This window comes from Rhinolophus sinicus, chromosome 13 (genome assembly GCF_057876585.1).
Source record: "Rhinolophus sinicus isolate RSI-liver-muscle chromosome 13, RSI-T2T, whole genome shotgun sequence".
NCBI classification, from domain to species: domain Eukaryota; kingdom Metazoa; phylum Chordata; class Mammalia; order Chiroptera; family Rhinolophidae; genus Rhinolophus; species Rhinolophus sinicus.
Window position 1 is genome coordinate 12,849,253 of NC_142513.1, and position 24,015 is coordinate 12,873,267.

Genomic DNA, 24,015 nt, shown 5'->3' on the forward strand with positions numbered 1-24,015 from the left:
CTCTCACAGGTCAGGAAGGTGGGCTGGGGTCGGCTGGGGAATTCTTTTGTTTCACATGGCATGATGGGAGTCACATATTCAGTTGGCAGCTGTTCTTGTCTAGAGGGTCCAACATGGCTTCCCTAATGTGTTTGGTCCCTTGGTGGTGATGGTGGAAAGGCTCTGCTCAGCTGGACTGTTGATTAGAGTGCCTGCCTGCGGATTCTCTCCTGTGATGGTCCCAGGGTAGTTGGCTTTCCTATATTGCGACTCAAGGTCGCCAGAGAGAGAATGTTCAGGAGACCCCCATAGAAGCTGTGAGGCCTCTTAGGACCTAGACTCAACGTTCAGGAATGTCAGTTTCCTCACACTCTATGGGGCAAACAAGTCACTCAGTCCAGCCCAGGTACAAAAGGAGGAAAATTATACTCCATCTCACAATGGGAGGAGTAACAAAGAACTTATGTCACCTTTAATTGACCAGCAAGTCATCCCGGTTGGCTGGTGTTTAAGGAATGTGCCGGGAAGTAATGGGACTTAAGTTAGAGAGGGACTGGAATGTCAGGGCAGGGGCTGGGGAAACAGTAGTAAGGGGGAGAGTGAAGCTTCTAGAGGCAGGTTCAAATTCAAAGCCCAGCTCTGCCGCTTACCACACACGTGCTAAGCAGCTGCTCCTTTCTCTGAGCCTCAGTGTTCTCATCTGCGCAATGAGGTCGGTTCCTACATCACAGTATTGCTGTAAAGATTAAACGGGACGATGCTTATAAAGGAGCCACTATGATTTATCCTGAGTAACGCAGAGCCAGGAAAGGGCCTCACAAAACACTCCACTGGTTTCCACAGTGTATCAGAAGAATCATTTTTGACCTGCTCTCTGCCTCGCTCCCACATACAACCCAACCCAAGTCCGGTTGATCTTACCCCCTAAATGCAGCTTGAATCCGATTTTCCCCACCGCCCCCGCCATCCCCAGCATCTCCTCCAGGACTGCTGCACTTGCCTCCTTCCTGCTCTGGCCCCTCTGCAGTGCCCTGCCCTCACAGCAGCATGCCCTGGCTTCACTTGCTCACCCTGCAACGTGCACAGGAGCACTTGGGGAATCTTGTTAAAACAGACGCCAGTTCAGTAGGTCTGGGATGAGGTCTGAGAGGCTGCAGTGCTAATTACCTCCCAGGGGATTTCCATGCTGATGATTCCCCGGACCACACTTTTTGAGTAGCTGGAGAATGTTTTTTTTCCAAACAAAGTTTGATCCTGTCTTGCCTCCACTTAAAACCCTCCACTGCTTTTCCAGCACTCCTAGGGAAAGGACCTCACCACATCCATAGGGCCTGTGTCACCTACTTCTCATCCGACTTTCTGGTCCCTTGCCCTCCACTCTCGGCCTTCTCTTTCCCCCTTATTTATTATTAATTTACTTATGATATAATGATATAAATAAAACACCATCCCACCCAAGCACTGGAACATTACCAGCAACTTGAATGTACCTGCAGGCTTTTCCCTTCTTCCCCCTCTCCTCTCCTGCCCTTTTCACCCGAGATAACCCTTCTTCTCAAATTTGTGTTTATCTTTTCCCTGATTTAATTTTTTTTTCTACCAATGCAAGTGTCTAAAAATGCATAGCTTGGGTTTTGCTTTTATTATGCATTCTGAAAGTTGCACCATAGTGTATGTACAAGCAGTTTTTTGTGACTTTCTTTTTTTTTTACTTAACATGGTTTCTGAGAGAGATCTGGGTTGCTGTCTGCAGCTGTCTGCTGCTGAAGTTCATTCAATTTTTCTGCTGTATAATGTGGTCCATGGTGTCAATATTCCACAGTTTATTTGTGCTCTTGTCTGTGGATGGGCATCTGGGGTGTTTCCAATATTCTTATCATGAAAAGCGCAGGTGTGAACACATTCCCTGTTCTCTGGCTGAAAACTGGCAGGTGTCTCAAGGGGAATACATGCCTAGGAGTGGGGGTGTGCTGTGTCCCCCCTCCCCTTCTCGCATTCCCCAGCTCCCTGCGGTCTCTCACACAAGATGGTCCCCCCTGGCTTGCCCTCTTCCACTCCACCCCCCCCCTGCACCTGGCACACTCCTTCAGGTCCTCAGAGAAGCCTTCCCCGACCTGCAGGCCACGTCTGGCCCCCATTATAGCTCCCTAATTATACACTTATGTTGTCTGATTATGTGATGAGCCTGGGTCTCCCTTGGTAGTTTGTTGTTCCGGGGTTTCCAGTCCAGCTCGGCCCCGCACACAGTAAGCACCCAGGCAGTAGCGTGCGGGCTGCTCCAGGGGCCGGCAGGAGGCAGAGCCCGGCCCGGCGGCTGGAGGCTGAGCCCACAGGTGGCTGCAATCCGGCATCCACGGACCAGAGTTTTCGGGCGGGTCACGGCCCTGAGGGGACTCATGTTTGTCCCCGATGCTGGGCCGGAATTCCAGGAAACGCGCCGCTGAGGACAGCGGGGCGGGGTCTCCGGTGAGGGGCGGGGCCGGGGCGGGGCCGAGCCTGGCCCCGTTAAGAAAAGCGTGGCGGGCCGCGCTTACTTTGGGCCCGGGGGAACCGAATCCGCCACCCAACTAGCTGAGATCACCGACCGTGAGTGGCAAGAGCAGCGCCGGGGCTCACGCTTATCACCATGACCCAGACGCCGGCCTTCGACAAGCCCAAAGTGAGCGCGAGCGGGGACTCGGGGTTCGGGTTCGGCTTCTTATCTAGCTGGAGGGCTTAGGGGCATCCTCACCAAGAGAGCGAACTGGACCTCCGCAGGCGCTTCCTTCCCTCAACTCAGTACCCCCTTTGCCTCTAGGCTGTTTAATGACAGAGAGTGATATAGGGAGGGTACTAAATCCAGAGGCGCCTCTGGCTGGCTTCCAAGTTCTCCTTAGGCTGACTTGGCCTCTCTGGGTCTCAGTTTCACCATCCGCCAAATGGGTATCTTAGCAATGGTTGCGCTGAGCAGCTGCGTGAACATAGGTAGGGGACTTGACCTCTCTGAACCACGGCTTTAAAATGGGGTCCGATGGCTACAACCATAGGTATGTAGTTTTGCACAGTGGGTTCTGAGCATTCCGTGAATGAAAACTTTATACTCTAACACTGTGATGGTTTTGTCAATGCCAAGGAGGCCAGGTCTGTGGGTGTGCCCGTGGGAGGAACCAAGAGCCATGCCAGAGAAGGGATGGGGGAGCAGGTCGGCCCCCTCTCCACCCTAGGGGCAGAGGGTTGGGGTAGGCCTTAGGCGTTGGGCCCTGGTAAGGTTCGCTCTGGGCCAAGCTGCAGCACTGGCCCCAAGGAATAACTCTCTTGTCCCTCCTTCCATTCGCTGTGATGTCTTGGGAATGGTGGGGTCAGGGAGAGTCCAGGCCCACTTGGCCGGTTTCAGAGCGCGAAGATTCCATCCAGGGCGGAGAGCAATCCAGAAATCTGCCCAGCAGACTAGTAGGATTTGAGACCGCTGAGGGGGTCAGGGGAAGGAGTGAGTTTCAGTCCGCGTCTACCGATCCATCTGAGAAACAGGTGTGAGCGATTGTGGCCAGTGTCACAAAAGTGATGGTGAGAATTGTGTGTGTGTGTGTGTGTGTGTGTGTGTGTGTGAGTGGGGAGGAGAGGAGAGGAGAAAAGGAGGACCCGCAGGAGGTACAGCCTAGTTCCCCCCACTGCTGATGCCCCCACCACAGGGCAAATGCTCATCTGCTTCCTGCTAGGTGTTTCCAGTGCTGGGGCAACATTCCTCTCCCACCCCCATACCTCCTTCACACCTTGTCTTCATGCCCAAGCCCCATCATTAGTGGTTATTTCCTTTAAAGGCTTAAAAAAAAAATTTTTTTTTTTGGATTCCCTCTGCTCATGGGCCGGGGAACCACCTTACTCTGATATGAATCCCAAGGCAATAGACAAAGCCCCTTGATATAGAGTGAAATGGGACTTATGACGATAAATAATAGGTAACACTTTTATAGAACTTGCTATAAGCCCCAATTTGTTCCTTGAAACACTTTTATAACAGTCTCATGGAGGAGGGACTGTTGCTATTATCTCCCATTTTTGGCCTTGCCCAATCCTCTGATTCAAGCTGGCAGATCATTCCCCCTCTTTGGGCATCAGTTTCCACACCTGGGAAATGGGCTTCACTGCCTGTGAGGATGTCCAGAGGTTAACAGCTGATGCTTGAGGGTGAAGGTAGAGTGTCCCCGACTATGTACGGGAGGTGTGATAAATTTTATATTCGCGTGAGGAGGTAACATGCCTGAGCTGGCAGAGGAAGCCAGAAGGAGCGTCTCAGTCACTGTGACCGGAGCCACTTCTCTGCCTTCCTATGGCAAATAGTAACTACTAGTATTAGTAGCTGGTGCGTATTGAGTTGGGTTATTGCTTTGTTCCAGGCACCATTTGCACATGTTATCTGCATTAGTGCAGTGACTCTATGAGGTAGCTGGTGTCATCCTGCTTTATAAATGAAGAAACAGAGGCACGGAGATTAACTAGGCTAGGAAGACCACACAGCTAGGGAGTAGCCAAGCTGGGGTTCCTGTGTCCCTACCTAGCGGTCCTGAACGGCTTCTGCAGAAGCTTTTGGGGGCAAAAGTGCCAGTACCCCAGGTGCAGGCCTCTGTGACTTCTCATCCCTACCTCCAGGGGAGGCCCAGGACCTGGCCAGCTTTAAGAAGGCAGAACAGGGCAGTGCTTTCCAAATTTAATGTGTATTCAAATCACCTGACTTATCTTAATTTTCACACAGAATCAGGAGGTCTAGCTTGGGGGCTGAGAGGCTACACTTCTGATAAACTCCCCAGTAACGCTAATGGTGCTGGTCCATGGACCACAGTTTGAGTAGCAAGGCCTTAGGCAGCTGCCTCCCTGGTTTGATTACATCGTTCCAATAGATGCTTCCTGAGCACCTGTTGGGCACGGGAGGCGGTACAAAGGGAGGTGGAGGTGTGGCCCTTATTAGTCTATTTCCAGAGGAGGCAAGGCTGGAAAATGCATGGCACTCTGGAGTCCTTTGTCAGGGGGGCAATGCTGGTCACACGCCTATTATTGTATTAATAATAATAACAGTGTTTGTCATTTGAGTGTGTGTGGGTATCTGGTACCTTCTGTGATTTAGCTCATAGAATCCTCTGGACAACTTGACAAGACAGATGTTTTCATCCCTATTGATGGATGAGGAAACTGAAGCCTGGTGAGGTGAAGTCACTTGCTCAGGGCTACTCAGAATTGGGGCGCCTGGAAGCTGTAGGCTGGCGAGTGAGCTGGCCCAGGTTGGAACAGTTTCTAAACTGCCCCTTTCTGATGCAGAGGAGAATTGGGCCTAAATCTCCGATCTACTTTTTTCTTTCTCATATTCGAATGTTTGCTCCAAGTCAGGCACTGTTCTAATTGCTTTGTATGTATTAACTTATTCAATGCTCCCTACTGCCCTCTGAGGAAGGTCCTATTATTCTCTTCATTTACATATGAGGACACTGAGGCTCAGAGAGGGGAAGGAACTTGTGAAAGTCACACAGCCAGCAAGGAGCAGGGCCAGACTGGAACCCACATTTACCTGAAACTGACATGTATGCTGTTACCTGCTTTGCTAACTTGCCACCCCCACTAGAATCAGGGCAGCCTTGGACCTCAGATCGACTGGGGTGGGAACCCTACCTTGCTACTTAGTAGTTACAGAAGCTCAGATGGGCAGCTTCCTGAACCCCAGCTTCTTTCTCTATAAAATGGATTGAGAATACCAAGGCTCTTGGGAGAGATTGATGTGCTGATTGGTGCTTATGAAGTGCTAGGCTGATAAGCAGGAGGCCCTAAGGTCTGCATTTCCTCTCCGGGGACTGCTGTGGGGCTGCCGTGGACTCCGGGAAGCCTCTCTTGGCATGGCCTGCTGCCTCTCTCTCTCTCTCTCTCTCTCTCCCTCTCTCTCTCTCTCTCTCTCTCTCTCTCTCTCTCTCTCTCTCTCTCTCCCTCTCTCTCGCCTTCCTACCTCAAAGCCCATCGTCAGCACTGCTTTGGGCTTTCAGTGCTTTTTCAGTTACCAGAGCCACCTGTTAAAATAAAAATGCCCCTGGGAAGAGCCTGCCTTATACCGTTACAACTCCTGTGGCAGGTGGGAGGGAGGAGATCAGTGATTGGATTTCTTGGCAGCTTTCTGTTTGACAAGAGGAAGTGAGGACCAGAGAGGGGAAGTGTCTGGTCACACAGCAAGGCAGGGGAAGCCTGCCGGCCTCCGGATTCCATATCTGGCCTCAGATGGGCTTGGGCTTGGTGGGCAGGGGCAATGTAAGCTGGGAGAAACTTGTCCATCTGCCCAGTTGTCCTAAGGGGTGTCCCCTGCAGCAGGGAAGGGTCGGACTGTGGCCTGGCTTTGAACAGAGGAGAAGAGTAGGCCAAAGTGAGGTTCGAATCTGTCCTTACCCAGAGTGCTGTGGGCAGGCTTACCTCACCCTTTAGGGTTCTGAGGCCCCAGAGCAACAAGGTAGGGAGGAAACAACCTCTGGGGCCCTTGTGACCACAGAGGGAGACCAGTGAGGAGTTTAAACTTGGGCACTAGCTGGGGCCGGGCTGCCTGGGTCTGAATGCCAATTCCCCCATTTAGCATTTGTGGGAGCTTTAGTGAGTTGCTTCTCTGTGCCACGGTTTGCTTATCTATAAAATGGTAATCATACTTGTATCCACTCTACATAAAACACAAAGGATAGGCCTGGCTGGGGGTGGGCCCTGCCAATGGTGCTATAGGTCATCTCCTCATCATGATTATTAATCATTCTGTTCAGATCTTACCAGCCCTGACTCAGCACCGATATGCAGGATGAAGGGAATGTATTGCAGTGGTTATAACTTCCTGACTGGTACTCATTCATCTGTGACCTAAGGAAAGGTCCTTAATCTCTCTGAGCCTCAGTCTTCTCACCTACAAAATGGAGATAACTGTGCTGAGTTTCAAGGCTGTTCCCCCATGGGCTGTCCCTCTGGCTGAAAGACATACCTTCTGTGAAACCTCTGGGGAAGCTCACAGTGGCAACAGAGAGCTCAGTCAGGTCCCCAACTCCGCAGGAGACCCTGAGGGACTACTCTGCCTCTTCTCTGCCTCAGAGCTGCTGGAGCCCAGATGAGGCTGAGCCCAGAGGACTTCCTGGAGGAGGTGTGGCTGAAACAACTTGTCAGTCCCAGGGCTGGTCTGTCTCCTGACCTCCCCACAAAAGTCAGCTGAGAGATCATGGTGGCACTCACCCCCGGCACTGCCAAGCTCATTGCCAAGGGCAGGGCTAGGAAAGGAGGAGATGTCTGCTCTTCTGAGTTCTGATAGCAGTACACAGGTTCTGGGGGCTGGTCAGGCAACACTGGTTCCTCTGCCCTATGTGGGTTCTGCGCCAGGCCCCAGGGGGTAGGTCAGCTCCTTCCTTGAGGCAGGGAGAGGACACAGCACAACTGACCTAGGACGGAGAGGGAAGAAAACGATCACTTGGTCATTCAACACCCACTGAGAACTTGTTTTTGCTATGTCAGGCACTGTACTAGGTACTGAGGGTACAGCATGATTACACAAAGTCTCTGTTTTCAGAGAACTAATAGTGGGGAAGATAGATATAGTACATGAATTTAAGTCAGTATGTGCTGGAAACAGAGTGATGTGTTGGGGACCCTGGGGGACCCCCGGGAGAAGTAGTCTCATTGGGGTAGGCCTTGGAGGAGCACAGCCCCCCCGTCCTTCAGCAGCTGTGAGCAGGGAGTCAGACGTGGGAGTATCTGGCCCAGGAATCCAAGACCTGGGTCCTCGTCCTGCCTCTGCCACCTTGTGTGACTTTGGGCGAGTGAATGTACCTCCGTGGCTGGAATCTCCTCAGAGCAAGGACTCAGTGCATTTTCCCATGTCCCACGGTGCCCAGCACCTTGCTGGTGGCTTAGTAAATATCTGTTGGTAACTGGGGAGGCTTCGTGTTCCGAATCTGGGAGGATTTCCTGCCTTTCTGAGCGTGAGTCAGCCTCATGGAGAGCAAGTGCCGGGAATGGGCCATGAGATTCCCCTCCAGAGAGGTCAGGAGGCCTGGCCCAAGTGCCAGGGATGTGGTGTGGCCCATGGGTAGGACTTGGGCTTAGAGTGGGAGAGACTTGCATTCCAACCTAGCTCTGCCACTATCAGTCTGTGTAATCCTGAGCCGGTCAGTGAATTTATTGTTTATTACTAATTAATTTTATTAATCTCGCTAAGTTTATCTTGGCAAGTCCATTTCCCCATCTGTAACGCAGGGCTAAGATGTACCTTGACTGGGAGTTAAGGTTAAATGAGATGAAGTGTGCGATAATAGTAGGCAGCTGATGTTATTGTTGCTGTATTATTTACATCTGAGGCTAGGCCTGCAGAGAAAGTCCATCTAGTAGGAGCTCAAGACTCAGACGTGGGTTCAAATCCTGACTACCACTCACTGCCTCTGTGCCCTTAAATATTTCCTTGAGCCTCAGTTTCTCCATCTGTAAAATGGGAGTGAAGTGCCTACCTTACTGGTTGTTAGGATGAAATAAGATAATGCATGTCGATGGTTTAGCCCATAGTAGATAGAAACCACTGCTGTTCCTTTTCCCCGAATGGATGCTTATTTAGTGTTTGCTCCTAAGCACAGTGCATGCATTAATGCCGTGAAGCCTAGGAAGACGGCTTGTTATCACCCCTGTTGGGCAGATGGGGACACGGAGGCACGGAAAGTGAAGTCACTTTCCCCCGGGAGCATGTAGAGGAGCTGGGATTCCAGCTCGAAACACAAGAATAATCCTGCCTCTTTAGCTGGATCCTTACCACAGCCATGGGGAGAGGTAAAGATAAGAAAAGCAGCTCAGAGAGGTGAGGTCCCCTGTCGAAGGTCACACAGCTGGTTGGCAGGAGCCTGGACTTGAAGCATCAGTGTTCCCAATGCTGAATATTTTTTGAGAGCCCAGTGACTGTTTGGCTGAGTGGGCATTGAACTCATCTTGTCAGGGACTCCAACAGCTCAGCAGACTTGGAGCCTGGGTGTGCGTGCAGCCTGGTCCTTTGCTGGCTGGATGACTTCTGGAGAGATCTGATGACTTGGATGGCCTGCTGATAAGGGGGCTTGGCAGCTCTGGCCCTGCTGGCCTCCCTGGGGCCTGGGCCGGGTTTCCTCTGCAGGAGGCAGCTCATATGGGTGTTCCATGAGGCCCTTGGCTCCCGCCCCAGCCATTTTTATGTTCAGGACCCCAAGTTCCAGAAAAGGCCCCACCCTGGTCAGATGTCAGTTGAGAGTTTTCTGGATCTCCCTCTGGCCCAAGAAAATTTCCTCCATGACCGGGGACAGGCGGATGGTGAAGGAGCTTTCCCACGGTCTCCCTATGTCTGCTGTGCTTCTCATCACCTTGTGGAAAACATCCTGGCTGAGAGGCAGGGGCTGTGTTCCGTGGGCCACACAGGTCCACCTACACTGTCTTTGTGAATCCTTACAATTGTTCTTGGAGGTAGTAATGTCCCGCTGTTTTACAGTCGAGAAAACAGGCTCAGAGAGATTGAATGTGTTGTCTGAGTCACACAGCCAGAGAAAGGGCAGAGCTGGGGGTCCAGCCTGACCAGCTGTCTCCCAAGCCCCTGTCTTCTTGGCTTTGTGTATCGAGTGCTGTTCATGGGGCGGAGCATGTAGAAGACGGTCACCGCAATGGCCGAGTAGCTAGCTTTCCTTCTAGAGCACTGGAAAGATCTTGTGTTGCCTAAGATCAGTTCCTGCCTAATAAGCTCTGCTTGAGTAACACCTGCTTTTGAAAATGGAGCCTGACTTTTGAAATATGTTGCGGATTCACTAGTCCAGGAGGTCTGTGGTCAAACCCTTTTTGTTAAAGTTGGGTTTTGTTTGGTGATTCAGCTGATAGCGGGATCCCCGGAGGGTGGCTGGGGCTCAGTAGTTCCTACGGGACCGGGACCATGGCTGGCCTTGTCCCAGCCTTAGGAGCGCCAGCTTTAGAATTGGGCTCAGGTTAGAATTCTGGTTCTGCCACTTACCATCTGTAGTTAAGACCGAAGGCATTGGGTTGGGTTCCTGCTTCCATCATGGACTTGCTGTGCGGCCTTGGACAAGTTATTTAAACTCTCTGAACCTCTGTATCCTCAACTGTGAAAGAGCTAGAGAAGCAGTTAAGCCCACCCCACAGGTGAGGATTGAACACGATAATGTGTGTAATTTAGTGACGTGTGTGTGGTTAAATGTCCAGTAAGTGGTGACTAATGGTTATCACAGTTAATATTAATACTCACTCTCTGGAGGGTTCTTCAGACATTCATGGATGTGTGCGTGCTTTCTCTTCCCTTTGCCCCTTGCAGGTAGAATTGCATGTCCACCTAGATGGAGCCATCAAGCCCGAAACCATCTTATACTATGGCAGGTAAGTTCACAGGTGTGGGCTTTCCTCCCCAGGATTTGGGCAGGGTCCACAGTTTGACCCAGAGGCCTCCAGAGAATTCTAAGGTTGCTGCTCCTTCCTGTATCCCTGTGGAATCAGCCAGAAGGAGGGATCTGTGGGGACATGGAGGTCTCAGCTCTGGGCTGGAGACCCACAGCCCGTGTCTCTGCCTTCTGGGCCTTCGACTCTTGTCTTCTTGCTAACAGATGAGCCGGGGGAAGCTTATGTCACATGACACACAGACACACATGGACATACACACGTACACGTGAGTGGAACCAGTCCCTGTCTTTTGGCTGAGAGCCTGTGGCAGGTGACCCACCCATGATCCCAGTACCATTTGCCGAGCATCTTCTCAGGCTGGGCTGAGCCCTCTCTCTGAGTCAGAGAATTGAATCCGTCCATACTTGGAGGGGAGGATATTGCTATCCCCATTTCACTGAGGAGAGAATAGGCTCAGAGAAGTAAAAGCAGTTGCCCAAGGCACAACAAGTAAATAGTAGTGTCAAGAGTTGGTGGGGCCGTCTGACCCTCAAAGCTTCTCCTGCGTCACTGTGGTAATAACTGGCTGGGTGGTATGGAGGAATGGCTCCCCTCTGTGGGCCCAAGTCTCTGCATCTTCCAAGCGAGAACATACTTCCTGCCTCAGCTCTCGTGGGTGTGGTGGGCCAATGGGTCTCCAGCGGCCCCCAGTGAGGGAGGTCCGCCCCGCCCTCCCCACACCTCAAGGGCTCATGGAGGCCCCTCTGTTGGGTCTAGCACTTATGAGCAGGGACTTTGAAGGCCAGTGGATCCAGATTCAAATCCAGACACACTGTTTCTTCGCTACGACCTGGGCCTCTGCAGGTTGAGGGTAACAATAGGGCCTTCCTCCAGAGCTGATCTGGAAGATGGGGGCCCCTCCAGCCACCCCACTGAGTTCTTCATAGTTCGCCCAACACTCGTTTTGTTTGGAGCTGTAAGGACTGTGCATCTCCCTCATTGAGACGTTCAGCTCTGGACCCAGGTTTAAACACATTGCTCCGTAAACCAGAATCCCCTCAGTTACCCAGATGCGCCATCCACGGAGAACTGGTGCTTCTTGGAGTTTGCCCCCGACTCTCAGAAGCATGTCGTCCAACTCCCAGAGGGAGTTTCCTCCATCTTGTCGCATTCCAGTGATCTTGCTCTAGGAAGTGGCTACTGATTTTATTTCTATAAGTATGTTTGCATTGACTGCATGCCAATCACTGTTTTAAGTGCCACACCTGGGTTAGCTGACTCACTGTTCACAAGTGGTGAAGTAGGTGTTATCACTGTCCCATTATGGACGAGGAAACTGAGTCATGACAGGTGAAGTGGCTTGTCCAGTAAGCACAGGTGTGACCAAGTCCATGACCCTGGCCTCACCCACTAGGGCTTTAGGCGAAATACTATGGGGAGAATGCTTAGCTCCGGCTGCGCATAGTGAGTGCTCTAGGAACCGCACTTAAGGTGACAGTGTCATTAATCATAATTGATGGCTCTGGCTAAGTAGGGTAAAGCTGCTTGGCTTATCTCTGCCTGTCCTTTGCCCTTGTCGAGCACCAGGCATTGTCCCAAAGCCTCGAGGAGGTCCTTGGGGGGATTATCAGGTGCCAAGATGGGATCTAATTGGGGTGCTCGTTAAGGGGTCATAGAGTGCTCATTAGTGCAGCAAGGGACAGGAGTGCCAGGGTCGGGTAGAGGGAAGGGAGCCCCAGGGGTGGATGGCTGATCGGATTTTTCCATTTCCCACATCACCTGGTGTCTCGGGAACATTCTTGGTCCTAGAGGGGGGTGTGGGTACCAGCTGGAGTTTGATCTACAGGTCAGACAGGGGAAGCAGGGAGTTGGTCAGTCTTGGATATGGACAGCCCTGGAGGACTCCCTGGTGGGAGTGGACCAGGCTGAGAGGGGAGCATGTGGCTTGTGACCCAAATCCAGTGGCCTCTGTTTTGCCTCTGTGACTTGAACCTCTTATGGATTGTTTTCTCCTGTGTTGTCTTCCTTCAGTGCCTGTGATTCTACCCTCTCCAGGGGCTTCTCCTGACTCTTTCTCAATCACCTTCAAGACCCTGGCAGCTCTTTCTGAATCTGGCTGTTCTCTTTTCCCTGTCACCACCATGCACTGAGCTACCACCGCCAGTCTCTCACTTGGACTATGCAATGGCCTCCTGACTGGTTTCCAGGTGTCCACTCTGGCCTCCCCCTACCATCCTACAGTACTGTAGTCAGAACAGTGTCTTAAAACATGGTCTGATCAGCTCGCTCCCTTCTCAAACCCTCCCACAGTCCCTACCACCTTGCTCGGTCAAAGCCAAAGTCTGCACATGGCCCTTAAAGTTCTACAAGGCCTGCGGAAGCTTCCTGACCTCTTCTACAGCTCCTTGCTTAGTCCATACAAGGTGTTTCTCAAATGCAGCGGACCTAGTAAAGACAGAGAGGGTGGGTAACTTGCCCAAGGTCACACAGCCCTTATAACAGAGCTGGATTCAAACCCAGGCTATCTGGCTTGAGTCTGTCTTTTCCAGGACATATAAATAGCCTAATGTGTTCCTCTCTGTACCCTGCAAACAAAATACTGAGTTTTACTGACAAGGATGTAGAGGTCCGCAGAGAGCACGGTTCCTGCCCGTGAGGTGGCCGATACAGGAGGGGCCTGAACTTCGAACTCCAAAGTCTGAGCTCATCCTCCTCACTGGGCTCTCTGTGGCCAGGCTTCTTATAGGTACATCGCCCACAATGGTGGGAAGAGGACAAGGGAGACAGAGTTGGGGGGAGGCCCCCATCTCTGGTTTGGGCAGCCGGCTAGATGGAGGAGCCCTACTTGGAAATATGGAGCCCAGGGGTGAGGGAGGGGAAAGATGGCATGAGATGCCTGCCTTCCAGGGGTGGTCAGACGCACAGGTCTGTCTTGGTCGCTGCTGTCCATCCTGTCTTGCCCCTCAGAGGGTGGTGGGTAGAGGGAGAGAGAAGCTGTGGAGCTCTGGATCCAGGGTTGCAATCCATGAAAGGAGATCTGAAAGACAGTGGTCTGGAAGAAGCGCCCCCCCCCCCCCCCCCCCGGGCGGTGGAGTCACGGGAGCGGGAGGGTTGAATGTGCAGAAAGTGGGGAGCCAGCCCAGCCTCACACGCTGCTGCCCTGGCGATGGCCGTTCTCAGCAAGCCTTACTGAGTGGTGGCATGTCCAGCCCTGGGGTGCGGGTGGGGGCTGTGGTCACGGAGGGGAGGGAGCTCTGAGGTTGTGGCAGCTGGCCCTGCCCTCTCCCAGCACACTGGGCCAGACAGGGCAGAGGAGGGCGGTCCAGTGCTTGCCTCGGCCCCTGCCCCTGCCCTGTAGTTCTTGCCCCTGAAAACCCCTGAGCTGCAGTAGGACCCAGCGGGCTGTACCTACTCCTGGGGCTGAGGCGGAAGTTGTTAGCTTGCCCTGGCACCTTCCCTGTCCCCAGGCATGTGCGTGTGCATCCATGCGCACAAACAGACGTTAGCCCTATTTGTCCCCTTGAGATTCTCTGGCTGGTCATGGCTTTGGGGACAGGAGGTTCTGGAAAGAATCCGGTCCTGGTTCTGTATGCCCTGGACCTCAGTTTTCCCATTTGTCCAATGGGAGGAATTGGATGGAGAGGTCGCCAGGTTTCCAGCTGTGGCCCCCTGAGGAGTCGGCTGGGTCCTGCCCAGGGGCAGTCCACCACCCTTCTGTTTTGTCCCCAGGCTGAGGGGGGTCCCCCTCCCTGCCGACACAGCTGAGAAGCTGCAGGAAATCATCGGCATGGACAAGCCACTCAGCCTCCCAGAGTTCCTGGAGAAGTTCAACTACTACATGCCGGCCATCGCGTGAGTCCTCCACCCTCAGGCCCTGGGCAGGACAATCCCTGTGCCTGGGAGAGGCTGCCAGCATCACGCCTACACCTCAGCCTGTGGGTGGGAACCCCCAGCTCTGTTCTTCACCATTGTGTATACTTACTTGAATCTCTCTGTTGTCTTGGGCCTTGGTTTTCCCTTCTGGCGAGTGGATGTGATGGACTGAAATTCCTTCAACTTCTACAGAGAAGTGACAGAATGCGGGGGTTACTTATGCCCTTGCATGTCTCTCTCGCTGGACTGTAGGCTCTGTGAGGGCAGAGATTTGCTGACCTTGTTTGCTATATCCCTTGTGTGTAGTCAGGACAGTGTCGGCCACAGTGTGGAACGAATGAGTTCTACAGCCGTGGGGAAGACCGGCTTTCCTGGCACCAGGGCTGACCCTGCCCCCCAGGACTTTCCCCATAAGATTGGCAGCAGTTACCCATCCTCATCCTCAAAGGCACAGGTTCTTCCAATGACCCTCCTGGGAGTGGCTGATTTCCCAGGGAGTTTCCCTCACACGTTCGGCTTTCTAGTAACCATTCCGGTTTCACTCTTCATGGCGGAAACTTCCAGTTAAGGCCTAGTCCACTGTTATTTGGTCAATACAGTAGCCCTGGCAGGTTAATTTGTACCTTGCTTCTGGAGCTGACGCTCAGAAATAACAACTGACATTCTATGAGCATTTGTCTGTTCTGTTTCAAGCACTGGGTGAGGTGAGTTTTATGAGATTAAACTCATTTGTCCTCACAATAACCCTTGGATGCTGGTGTCAGAGAAGGTGACTAACCAGGGTCGTGCAGGAGCTATGTGTGGGAGCCCCGACTGAAGTCAGTTCCAGCTACCTCCCCCATTCCAGAATTCCCTCTGGATTTGTCAACCTGTGCCCATTTCTCTCTCTCTCTCTCTCTTTGTAGGTTTATTGGACTATAATTTACATATAGGAATTGTATACATTGAAGGTGAACAACTTGATGTTTTGATACATAATGAAATGATTGCTACAGTCAAGCTAGTTAACATACCCACCACCTCACATAGTTGTCTTTTGTGTGTTTGTGGTGAAAACACTTGTGATGTAGCCTTTTAGCAAATTCCAAGAGTGCAATAGAGTATTAACTGTAGTCACCATGCTGTATATTAGGTCTCCAGAGTTTAATCCTGCATAACTGAAACTTTGTACCCTTTTTGATCAACGTCTCCCCACCCACTGCCCCTCTGCCTCTGGCAAGTGCCCTTATACTTTCTGCTTTTATGAATTCTACAGAGAAGTGAGGCCATGCACTATTTGTCTTTCTGTGTCTGGCTGATCTCATTTAGTATAATGTCCTCCAGGTTCATTCATGTCACAAATGGTAGGATTTCTTTCTTGAAGGCTGAATAATGTGTGTGTGTGTGTGTGTGTGTGTGTGACATTTTCTTGATCCATTCATCTATAGATGGACATTCAGATTGTTTCCATGTCTTGGCTGTTATGACTAATACTGCAATGAACATGGGGGGTGCAGATATCTCTTTGAGATACTGATGTCATTTCCTTTGGCTATATACCCAGAAGTGGGATTGCTGGATCATATGGTGGTTCTATTTTTCTTTTTCCATTTTATTCAGTTCTTTAATATTTATTATTTCCTTCTTCTGCTTCAGGTTTCATTTGGTCTTTTTTTCTAGTTTTTTTTTGTTTTGTTTTTTTTAAGATTTTATTGGGGAAGGGGAACAGGACTTTATTGGGGAACAGTGTGTACTTCCAGGACTTTTTTCCAAGTCAAGTTGTTGTCCTTTCAATCTTAGTTGTGGAGGGTGCCATTCAGCTTCAAGTTGTTGTCCTTTCAGTCTTAGTTGTGGAGGGTGCAGCTCAGCTCCAGGTCCAGTTGCTGTCGCTAGTTGCAGGGGGCGCAGCCCACCATCCCTTGTGGGACTCGAGGAATTGAACTGGCAACCTTGTGGTTGAGAGCCCACTGGCCCACGTGGGAATCGAACCGGCAGCCTTCGGAGTTAGGAGCATGGAGCTCTACCTGCCTGAGCCACCGAGCCGGCCCCCTGCCTTTGCACTTTTGATGGTTTCCTTTGCTATGTAGCTTTTTAGTTTGATGTAATCCCACTTGTCTATTTTTGCTTTTGTGGCCTCTGTGTGTCCTTTTCTCTTACGTCTCTTCCCTGCCGGCCTATACCCATCACTCAACAAATATTTGAGTGTCCACTCTGTCCTAGGTTCTGTCCTCGGCTGAGGGATCATAGCAGTGACAAGAGAGAGGAACCCTTGACTCCCAGAGACTGCATTCTAGTAGGGAGATGAAATTTTGCTAATAAAGAAACAATGTGACGTGTAGTGTTGAGTGACAATAAGGGCCACAAGGAAAACTAAAGTCCAGAGAAAGGGGTGGAGAATGACCGCGGGGCTGTTTTAAGATGAGGTGGTTTGGGAAGACCTCTGTCAGGAGGTGAGGCTTGAGCCGGGATCTAAATGGAGGGAGGGAGAAAGCACAGGGCCATCTGGGGAAAGAGCATGAAGGCCCAGGAGCTGCCAGTACAAAGGCCCAGATGTGGGAACAAGCTCCACTAGGCTTTGGACAGAAAGAGGCTGTGGTGGGTTCGTGGAATGAGTGAGAAGGTAGGTGCTGGGGAGGCTGGCAGGGGCTGGGCTATACAGGCCTTGGGAGCCAGGCGATGGAGTTGGGATTTCATTTCTCGTGGTGGGAACCCATTAGGGTTCAGAGTGGAGGAGCAATATGCTTTGAAGTATGTTTGTAAAAGATTGTTCTGGCTGCTGTGAAGAAAACAGACGTGCAGGGGAAGCATGGGGACAGGGAAGCCCGCTGGAGACACAGGGTGGTTAGAACCAGGGTGGAGGGGGCAAAAAGTGGCATGTAGTTTGGAGGTCGAGCTGACAGGACTCGCTGTTTCCTAGCATCTTCTTCAGAGGATGCCCAGAGCTTAGGGCTGGGGGTAAGGGATTGGGGACCAGAGGTGGGTTTGATTTGCCAAGGGTTGGGAACAGCCTCATTACCCCTGGAGCAATTAAGGGACTTGAGGGAAGGTTGTCCCAACCCTTCTCTTCTCTTCCCAGGGGCTGCCGGGAGGCCATCAAAAGGATTGCCTATGAGTTTGTTGAGATGAAAGCCAAGGAGGGCGTGGTGTACGTGGAGGTACGCTACAGCCCACACCTGCTGGCCAACTCGAAAGTGGAGCCAATCCCCTGGAACCAGGCCGAGTACGTGACCGCCTCGGGGGCTGCGCTGAGGTGTAGCAGGTGGCCCGACCTGAGACCCGAGGAGCAGATTGTTGGGAGGCCCTGACCCAAGCCAGACTTGGATCTTGCCCCTGCTCTGCTCTGTGGCCTCAGAAAGATGGGCTTAACTCTGTCACGGGAGATGTGCTTCCTGTCCCTCATCTGGGCTTGTTTTTACCTGGGGTGAAAGCCTTTGGCTGTCCTGTCATCCCTAGTCCTAGAAACAGGCCAGTCTGGGAATATTAACATGCTTATCCAGTGACTTCCAGGGGTCTGCTCTAACCATGTACCTGGCGTGAGTCTGGCCCATTCCTGTCCCCTCCCTCCGCCTGGGCCCCCAGGAATCTCTAAGTGGTATCACCCAACCACGCTGTCCCCTTCTAGCCATGACTCTGACACACGTGAGCTTAGCAGTGAGCTGACCAGGTGAGTTTAGCAGTGCTCTCCATCTGGGGGGCAGGGCTGTGTCTGACCCCTGCCCCCCTACCCCCACCACCCACCAACACGCACACACTGGGACATCTCCAGTCTGGAAGTACCCAGGCAGTTCCAAGGAAGATGAAAGGGGGTGAACCAGGGCTTGGGCCGTCTCCCTCAATCTTTCTTCAGAGGCAGTGTACCTGAAGAAAGGTAGCGGGGAGGGGGCTTCTTCTGGAAGATTCTTCCTCCTTTCTCCTCCCCCTGCCTCCCTCCCTCCTTCTCCCTCCCCATCCTCTTCCTCTCCCTCCCATCCTCTTCCTCTCCCTCCCCACCCTCTTCCTCTCCCTCCCATCCTCTTCCTCTCCCTCCCCACCCTCTTCCTCTCCCTCCCATCCTCTTCCTCTCCCTCCCCACCTCTTCCTCTCCCTCCCCATCCCAATCCCAGGGTTATTTTTTAGACTTTCCTTTGTCTCAGGCTCATCCCTCGTCTTCTCCCCACACAGAGGGGACCTCACCCCCGACGAGGTGGTGGCCCTCGTGAGCCAGGGCCTGCAGGAGGGAGAGCGAGACTTTGGGGTGAAGGTGCGCTCCATTCTGTGCTGCATGCGTCACCAGCCCAGTGAGTATCACCTCAGCCCTGCCCCGGGCTGGCCGTGTGATGCCGGCCCCAACCTTCTGGCCGGTGCTGGGGCTCCCCTGCGCCCCTGCCACTGGGTCTCCCTTGAGCCCGTTAGTGGGACTTTGGGGCTTCCCGAAGTTATCCGAGCCTTCCTGGGCAGACTCAGAACTTCTTGGCAACAGAGACTTTTCTCCCCAGGGAGACCAGGCCTTACCTCCAGGAGGTTCAAAACCACAGGACCGTGACCAATAGAAAACAGTCTAAGCCACGTTCTGATGAGCCCATGGTCCTCCCTTGAGACCCTGTGGGCCACAGGACCTGTGACTAGGTCAGCTGTCTGGGATCTGAGGGATCCCTCCACTCATCAAATCTCCAGGACTGGAACTTCCAAGGTGCACAGCTTCCCTGTGTGACCTTGGGCAAGTCACATCCCCTCTCTGGGCTTCAGAAGCACATTGTCACCGGAAGTGGTGGTTCTCACCTCATTCTCCTTTCTGAGGAGTAGTGAGCACCAAAGCAAAGTGTTAATGGAAACTGTGGGGCTGCATGTGTTTCCTCTGGCCCTTGCAGCAGCCTGTGAGGTGGACGATGTGGTTTATCCCACCTGACAGATGAGGAAACTGAGGCAGCGAGCAGTAAAGCTTCTTGCTCCTCAGTTAGGAAGGCACAAAGCCTAGAATGATGCCAGGGCCATCTGGTTCCAAAGCCTGTGATCGTTCCTTCTTTTCTAAACACTTTAGGATGACTCGAGCGGTTAAGAGTCCACAGTACGGACGGTAGCAATATGTTTAGTAATGCTGAGTTATGTTTCAGATTTAAATGTGAAACTGTGGGCCTCCATCCTCATCTGCTAAGTGGGGGCAAGCCCACCCTGAGGGCTGTGATGGGGACAAATGAGAGAACCGCCATTTGTCGTGTACTGAGCCCAGACCCTGTCCTTGGTGATGAACAAATAGGACTGCGGCAAAGCTCACCATGAGCAGTGGCTGGTGGTGGCTCCTCTGAGAGGAGAGGACACTGAGGCCCTGGGGGGGGGGGCAGTTGGCTGAAGGCCATGTTAGGCCGTGGCAGTCAGGATTCGAAGACGCTGGACCCTCTGTCTTGCGCTGGCCTTGGGTGGGGATGGGGTAGTCGGGATGGGACAGCAAGCAGGGGTTCTGGAGGGAATCTGTCTCCTGGGGGGTGCTGCTGAGAGGCCCGGTGGGCGTCTCGCCCACAGACTGGTCCCTGGAGGTGGTGGAGCTGTGTAAGAAGTACAAGCAGCAGACCGTGGTGGCCGTCGACTTGGCTGGAGACGAGACCCTGAAAGGAAGCAGCCTCTTCCCAGGACACGTGAAAGCCTATGAGGTGGGTCCGTGGGCAGGAGGTGGGGCGCTGGGTGAGTCGTGGGAGGAGCCGTCTCCATCCACAGCAGGGAGAAGTCTCACGGACGGGGATCTGGGGGCTCCAGGAATTGTGAATCTGGTTTAAAGAAGAGCCCCCGCTTGCTGTTGGGAGTCTGTGTGTGAGCCTGATTCTGCCTATGATTTGCTGTGTGACAGTGGACAAGGCTGTCTGTTCTCCGGGCCTCTGTCTTATCTGCTGGGCTGACTGCATTGGAGCAAACGTCTCAGCTTCATGAGGCTCTTCCAGTGGGGAGGGGTGAAGCATGGGGTCGAGTAGGGGCTCTGGAGTCTCACTGCCTGGGTTCAGAGCTTGGCCTCTTGCCCTGTTTGACCTTGGTTGTGTCACTGAACTTACCTGAGCTCAGTTCCATACCCCTTAACCCCTGTAAAATGGGTATTATAATAGTGGTGAATGTTAATGTATACAAACCATTTCACACAGTGCCTGCCATATAACTGTCTCATAAATGAAAGCTGTCACTTAAGTCATGATTTAAAAATACCAGACTTCCCCATCTTGAAGCAGCCAGCCTGACCATGAACATGGTTCAGCCTGGTGAAACTCAGACCCGCGGTGTGGTGAAGGCAGAGCTCGCTGGGGACCTCCCCGGGGGCCACCCATGACCTGGCTCTTGTCCTTGCAGGAGGCTGTGAAGAACGGCATTCACCGCACAGTCCACGCAGGGGAGGTTGGCTCTGCCGAGGTGGTGAAAGAGGTGAGGCCAGGCTGACCCAGGCTGGTGGCGGGACCCTGCTCCTTGCTTCTGCCTCCACCCACACTGGCCTCCCCTCCACATCTCTGCAGGCTGTGGACGTACTCAAGACGGAGAGGGTGGGCCATGGCTACCACACTTTGGAGGATGAGGCCCTTTACAACAGGCTGCGACAGGAGAACATGCATTTCGAGGTGCCAGGGAGAGGGAGGACGGAGAGCTAGAAAGCCAAGAGGGTCCCAGGAGCGGAAGGAGCAGGGCAGGTGGGGGCGGTGAGCCTTACAGCTGCCAGGTGATGGAGGAAGACTGGGGCTGACGGGCAGCAGGGAGGCCAGTGACCATGGCGAGAACGGTGCCAGAGCAGATGGCTCCACCCCAGGGCACAGGGAGGGGTCGGAGGGAGTCAGTGTGGCCTGGGCGTGTCCATGCCAGCCACACGCCTGCTCTTACAGGTCTGTCCCTGGTCCAGCTACCTCACAGGCGCCTGGAAGCCGGGCACAGAGCACGCGGTCATTCGGTGAGACCTGCTCCCCTGGGGCCCATTCAGTTTTTCACTAGGAGAGCCTAGTGGGGAAGGAAATGCAGGGACTGGGCACCGGCCATGCTGGGTGTCTTGATACAGATCTGTCTGAACCCCTGGGAAGCAGGCATTATTATCCTCATATGAGAATCCAAGGCTCAGATGGGCTGTAATTTGACTGAACAGCAGAGCTGGGTGCTCCAGAGCTTATTCAGCTGCCCCGAGAGAAACTTCCACGTTCTGGATTCTGCCTCCCATGTATCAGAGCTTATTGCCCCTATTGCATGAAGAGGGTGAACTATCACTAGATTGCCAAGCGCTCCCTGGCACTCTCTGAACCCTTCTCTCTGTCACCCCCTAGTCTACCGAGGAGGCGCTGGCCTGTCTTCAGGCTATCCTGTGACTGAGCCCTTGGAGGGGCATCAGGTCTCAGTAGGGCAAAGCCACCTTTCCCTGACACAGGATGGGGATGGCGAGAACTTGGGGTGACCATGGGGAGGCCGGCCCTGGTCTGCCAAGCTTAGGAGAGCTGATTTGGGCTCTGATGTGCTGATTTCAAGGGGGTCCGGAGGTCTGCTTTGGGAAAGGGGAGTGTGTGGTATCGGTGGGTGTCCAGGTGGAGGTGTTTGGAGGCGCATGTGTATACAGCCAGTGGGCTGGAGAAAAAGTCAAGAGTCATGTACACAGATACGGTGGTCGGAGAAGTGATGGCCTCAAGAGATGGGGGGCAAGAGGGCCTAGGATAGAACCCAGAAGGGTTGTGCCACATTTAAGGGACAGGCAGAAGAGACAAGTGTGGTGGCTGAGAAATCGAGTGAAAAGCTTCCGAGAACAGTCAACAGTGTCAAATTCTGCCACTCAAGTTGAGTATGGTAAGAGCTAGGAAAGGTCCATTGCATTTAACCGATGGTGGTTGGAGAGCGTGCCAAGAACAGTTTCCGTGGTGTGTCTGAAGAGCAGCTCCCAGTGGGGTTGAAGACGACTGGGGTAGGGTGTGGAAAACACCCAGAATGCTGGTTGTGAAAGGGGAAGCCTGGAGGAGGGCACTGCTTGTGTGGTGTCCCCCAACCCCATCCGGCCTGGCTTTCTTCTGCCTTTGCCTGGCTCTGGACTGGTCGGGTGGTTATGTGGCCCTGGACAGGTCACCCAAGTTCTCTGGATTTGTTTCTTCCCTTATACACGATCTCTTGCAGGTGTGCCGAAAGATGCTGTGAGGCTCAAAGGAGGGTGGAGGCCAGTGTGCTGTGACTGTTCACAGAAGTGTAAAAGGAGGTTCTTCTCTCTGCCCCCGCCCCCCCCCTCCAGGTTCAAAAATGACAAGGCTAACTACTCACTCAACACAGATGACCCGCTCATCTTCAAGTCTACCCTGGACACGGATTACCAGATGACCAAAAAGGACATGGGCTTTACAGAAGAGGAGTTTAAGCGACTGGTGAGGGGGTGTGGGCCGTGTCGGCCTTGACCCTGGGAGTGTGCAAGGCCTGCAGCCTTTGGGGTGAGGGCTGAGTTTGCCTCAACGGGCAAAGCCAGACCTAGAGTTAGACGCCTTCCACAGAGTGACGTCCTGACCTAGGGCCAGGAGTTTTATCCTTGGCTGGAGTTGACAGCCCTTAAAGAATCTAATGAAAGCTCTCCACCCTCTCCCTAAAAGGTGTGCTCAGCTATAAAATTTTGCCCTTTTCAGGCCATTTATAGGTCCCAGGCTGAGCCTTTGATTTTAGGGGCCACTGTACTCCCAAGTCTGTCTTGCAGAGGTACCTCTGGCCCCCACCTCCCACCCTGTCTCTGGAAGTTTCCCCGGCTTCCTGCTCACGTTGCTGTATCATGGAGTGCCACTTTGCTAACACAGAACCTCATGGCCTCTGCGCTGGCACTTGCTGCCGTGGGGTCTGAGCCAAGTCCTTCTCCCTGGAGCTTATTGCCCCTATTGCATGAAGAGGGTGAACTATCACTAGATTGCCAAGCGCTCCCTGGCAATCTCTGAACACTTCTCTCTGGTTCCATGTCGTCTGCCACGCTGGCCCTTCCAGAACATCAATGCAGCAAAGTCCAGTTTCCTCCTGGAACATGAGAAGAGGGAGCTTCTGGATCTGCTCTATAAAGCCTATGGGATGCCACCTTTGGCCTCTGCAGGTATGTTCCGAAGCTTCTGGGTCACTAACCTGCCCTGGCTCCAGCCTGGCTTGCTGTAGAACTTCTGGCAAGATGCACTCCCTTCCTGTCTGGGGTAGCACCAAGGACGTGTTAACAACTCCCTGGTTCCAGGGCCCTGGCTGTTGGTTGCCTCTCACTAGATTGGCTTATTTCCTATATAATGCTGTCTTGATGCTGGTCTGGGGGGGGTACTTTCTGAAGCCCAGTCCCAAAGCGCTTGGCAACTTGGGGCATTTGCATGGCTGCCTAAAGCCAAGGGCAGGGAGTTGGGCCCAGGTCTTAGCTGTTCTGTGTGGCCCTGGCGGAGCATCCCTTGCTCTAAGCCTCAGGCTCCCCATCTGTAGAAGGGGGCTCCTCTCTGGCTCTAATGTTCTGTGATGGGTACGGTGAGTTGCCTAATCTTTCTGCTTCTCTGACCTGGCCAGCAGGGCAGCACCCATGAAGACATCATGGCCGCCTCTCCGAGTCCGCATCCTGTAGATGGAGCCTTCGCAACTCGGGGAGGTTGAACGACACTCTTACCTTGACTCCAGGGAAGACTGTGGTTTCCATAGTCAGCTGATGCTCCTGAAAGCTGTGTGTCCGTTTCTGTACAGATGTATACCTCTGTCGGCACGGCCACACCTCCCCCGCCGGTGGCTGGAACCCCTCCTCCTATGGTGACTTGTGCTAAAAAGCTGATGCTTAATAAAGAAGGCCTTGGCTGGTGTGCAACAGGTGGTGTGCCGTGCCGTGGACTCAGTGGGATGACCCGGGTGGGGGGAGAACAG

The 24,015-nt window shown here is 53.1% G+C and overlaps 1 protein-coding gene across 2 annotated transcripts; it reads left to right on the forward strand.

Annotated features, from left to right (window-relative positions):
- Positions 1 to 2,481: 2,481 nt before the first annotated feature.
- Positions 2,482 to 23,961, forward strand: ADA (adenosine deaminase). 2 transcript variants are annotated; one of them, XM_019748544.3, is made up of 12 exons: positions 2,482 to 2,638; positions 10,280 to 10,341; positions 14,071 to 14,193; positions 17,270 to 17,413; positions 18,355 to 18,470; positions 19,690 to 19,817; positions 20,500 to 20,571; positions 20,661 to 20,762; positions 21,021 to 21,085; positions 22,394 to 22,523; positions 23,122 to 23,224; positions 23,671 to 23,961. In XM_019748544.3, exons 1-12 carry the CDS (start codon positions 2,606 to 2,608, stop codon positions 23,685 to 23,687), a joined length of 1,095 nt encoding a protein of 364 aa, XP_019604103.2. In that variant the 5' UTR covers positions 2,482 to 2,605; the 3' UTR covers positions 23,688 to 23,961. The 2 variants fall into 2 exon arrangements, with proteins under 2 accessions (XP_019604103.2, XP_019604111.2); XM_019748552.3 differs by having other exon boundaries at positions 23,674 to 23,961.
- The last annotated feature ends 54 nt before the right edge of the window (positions 23,962 to 24,015 follow it).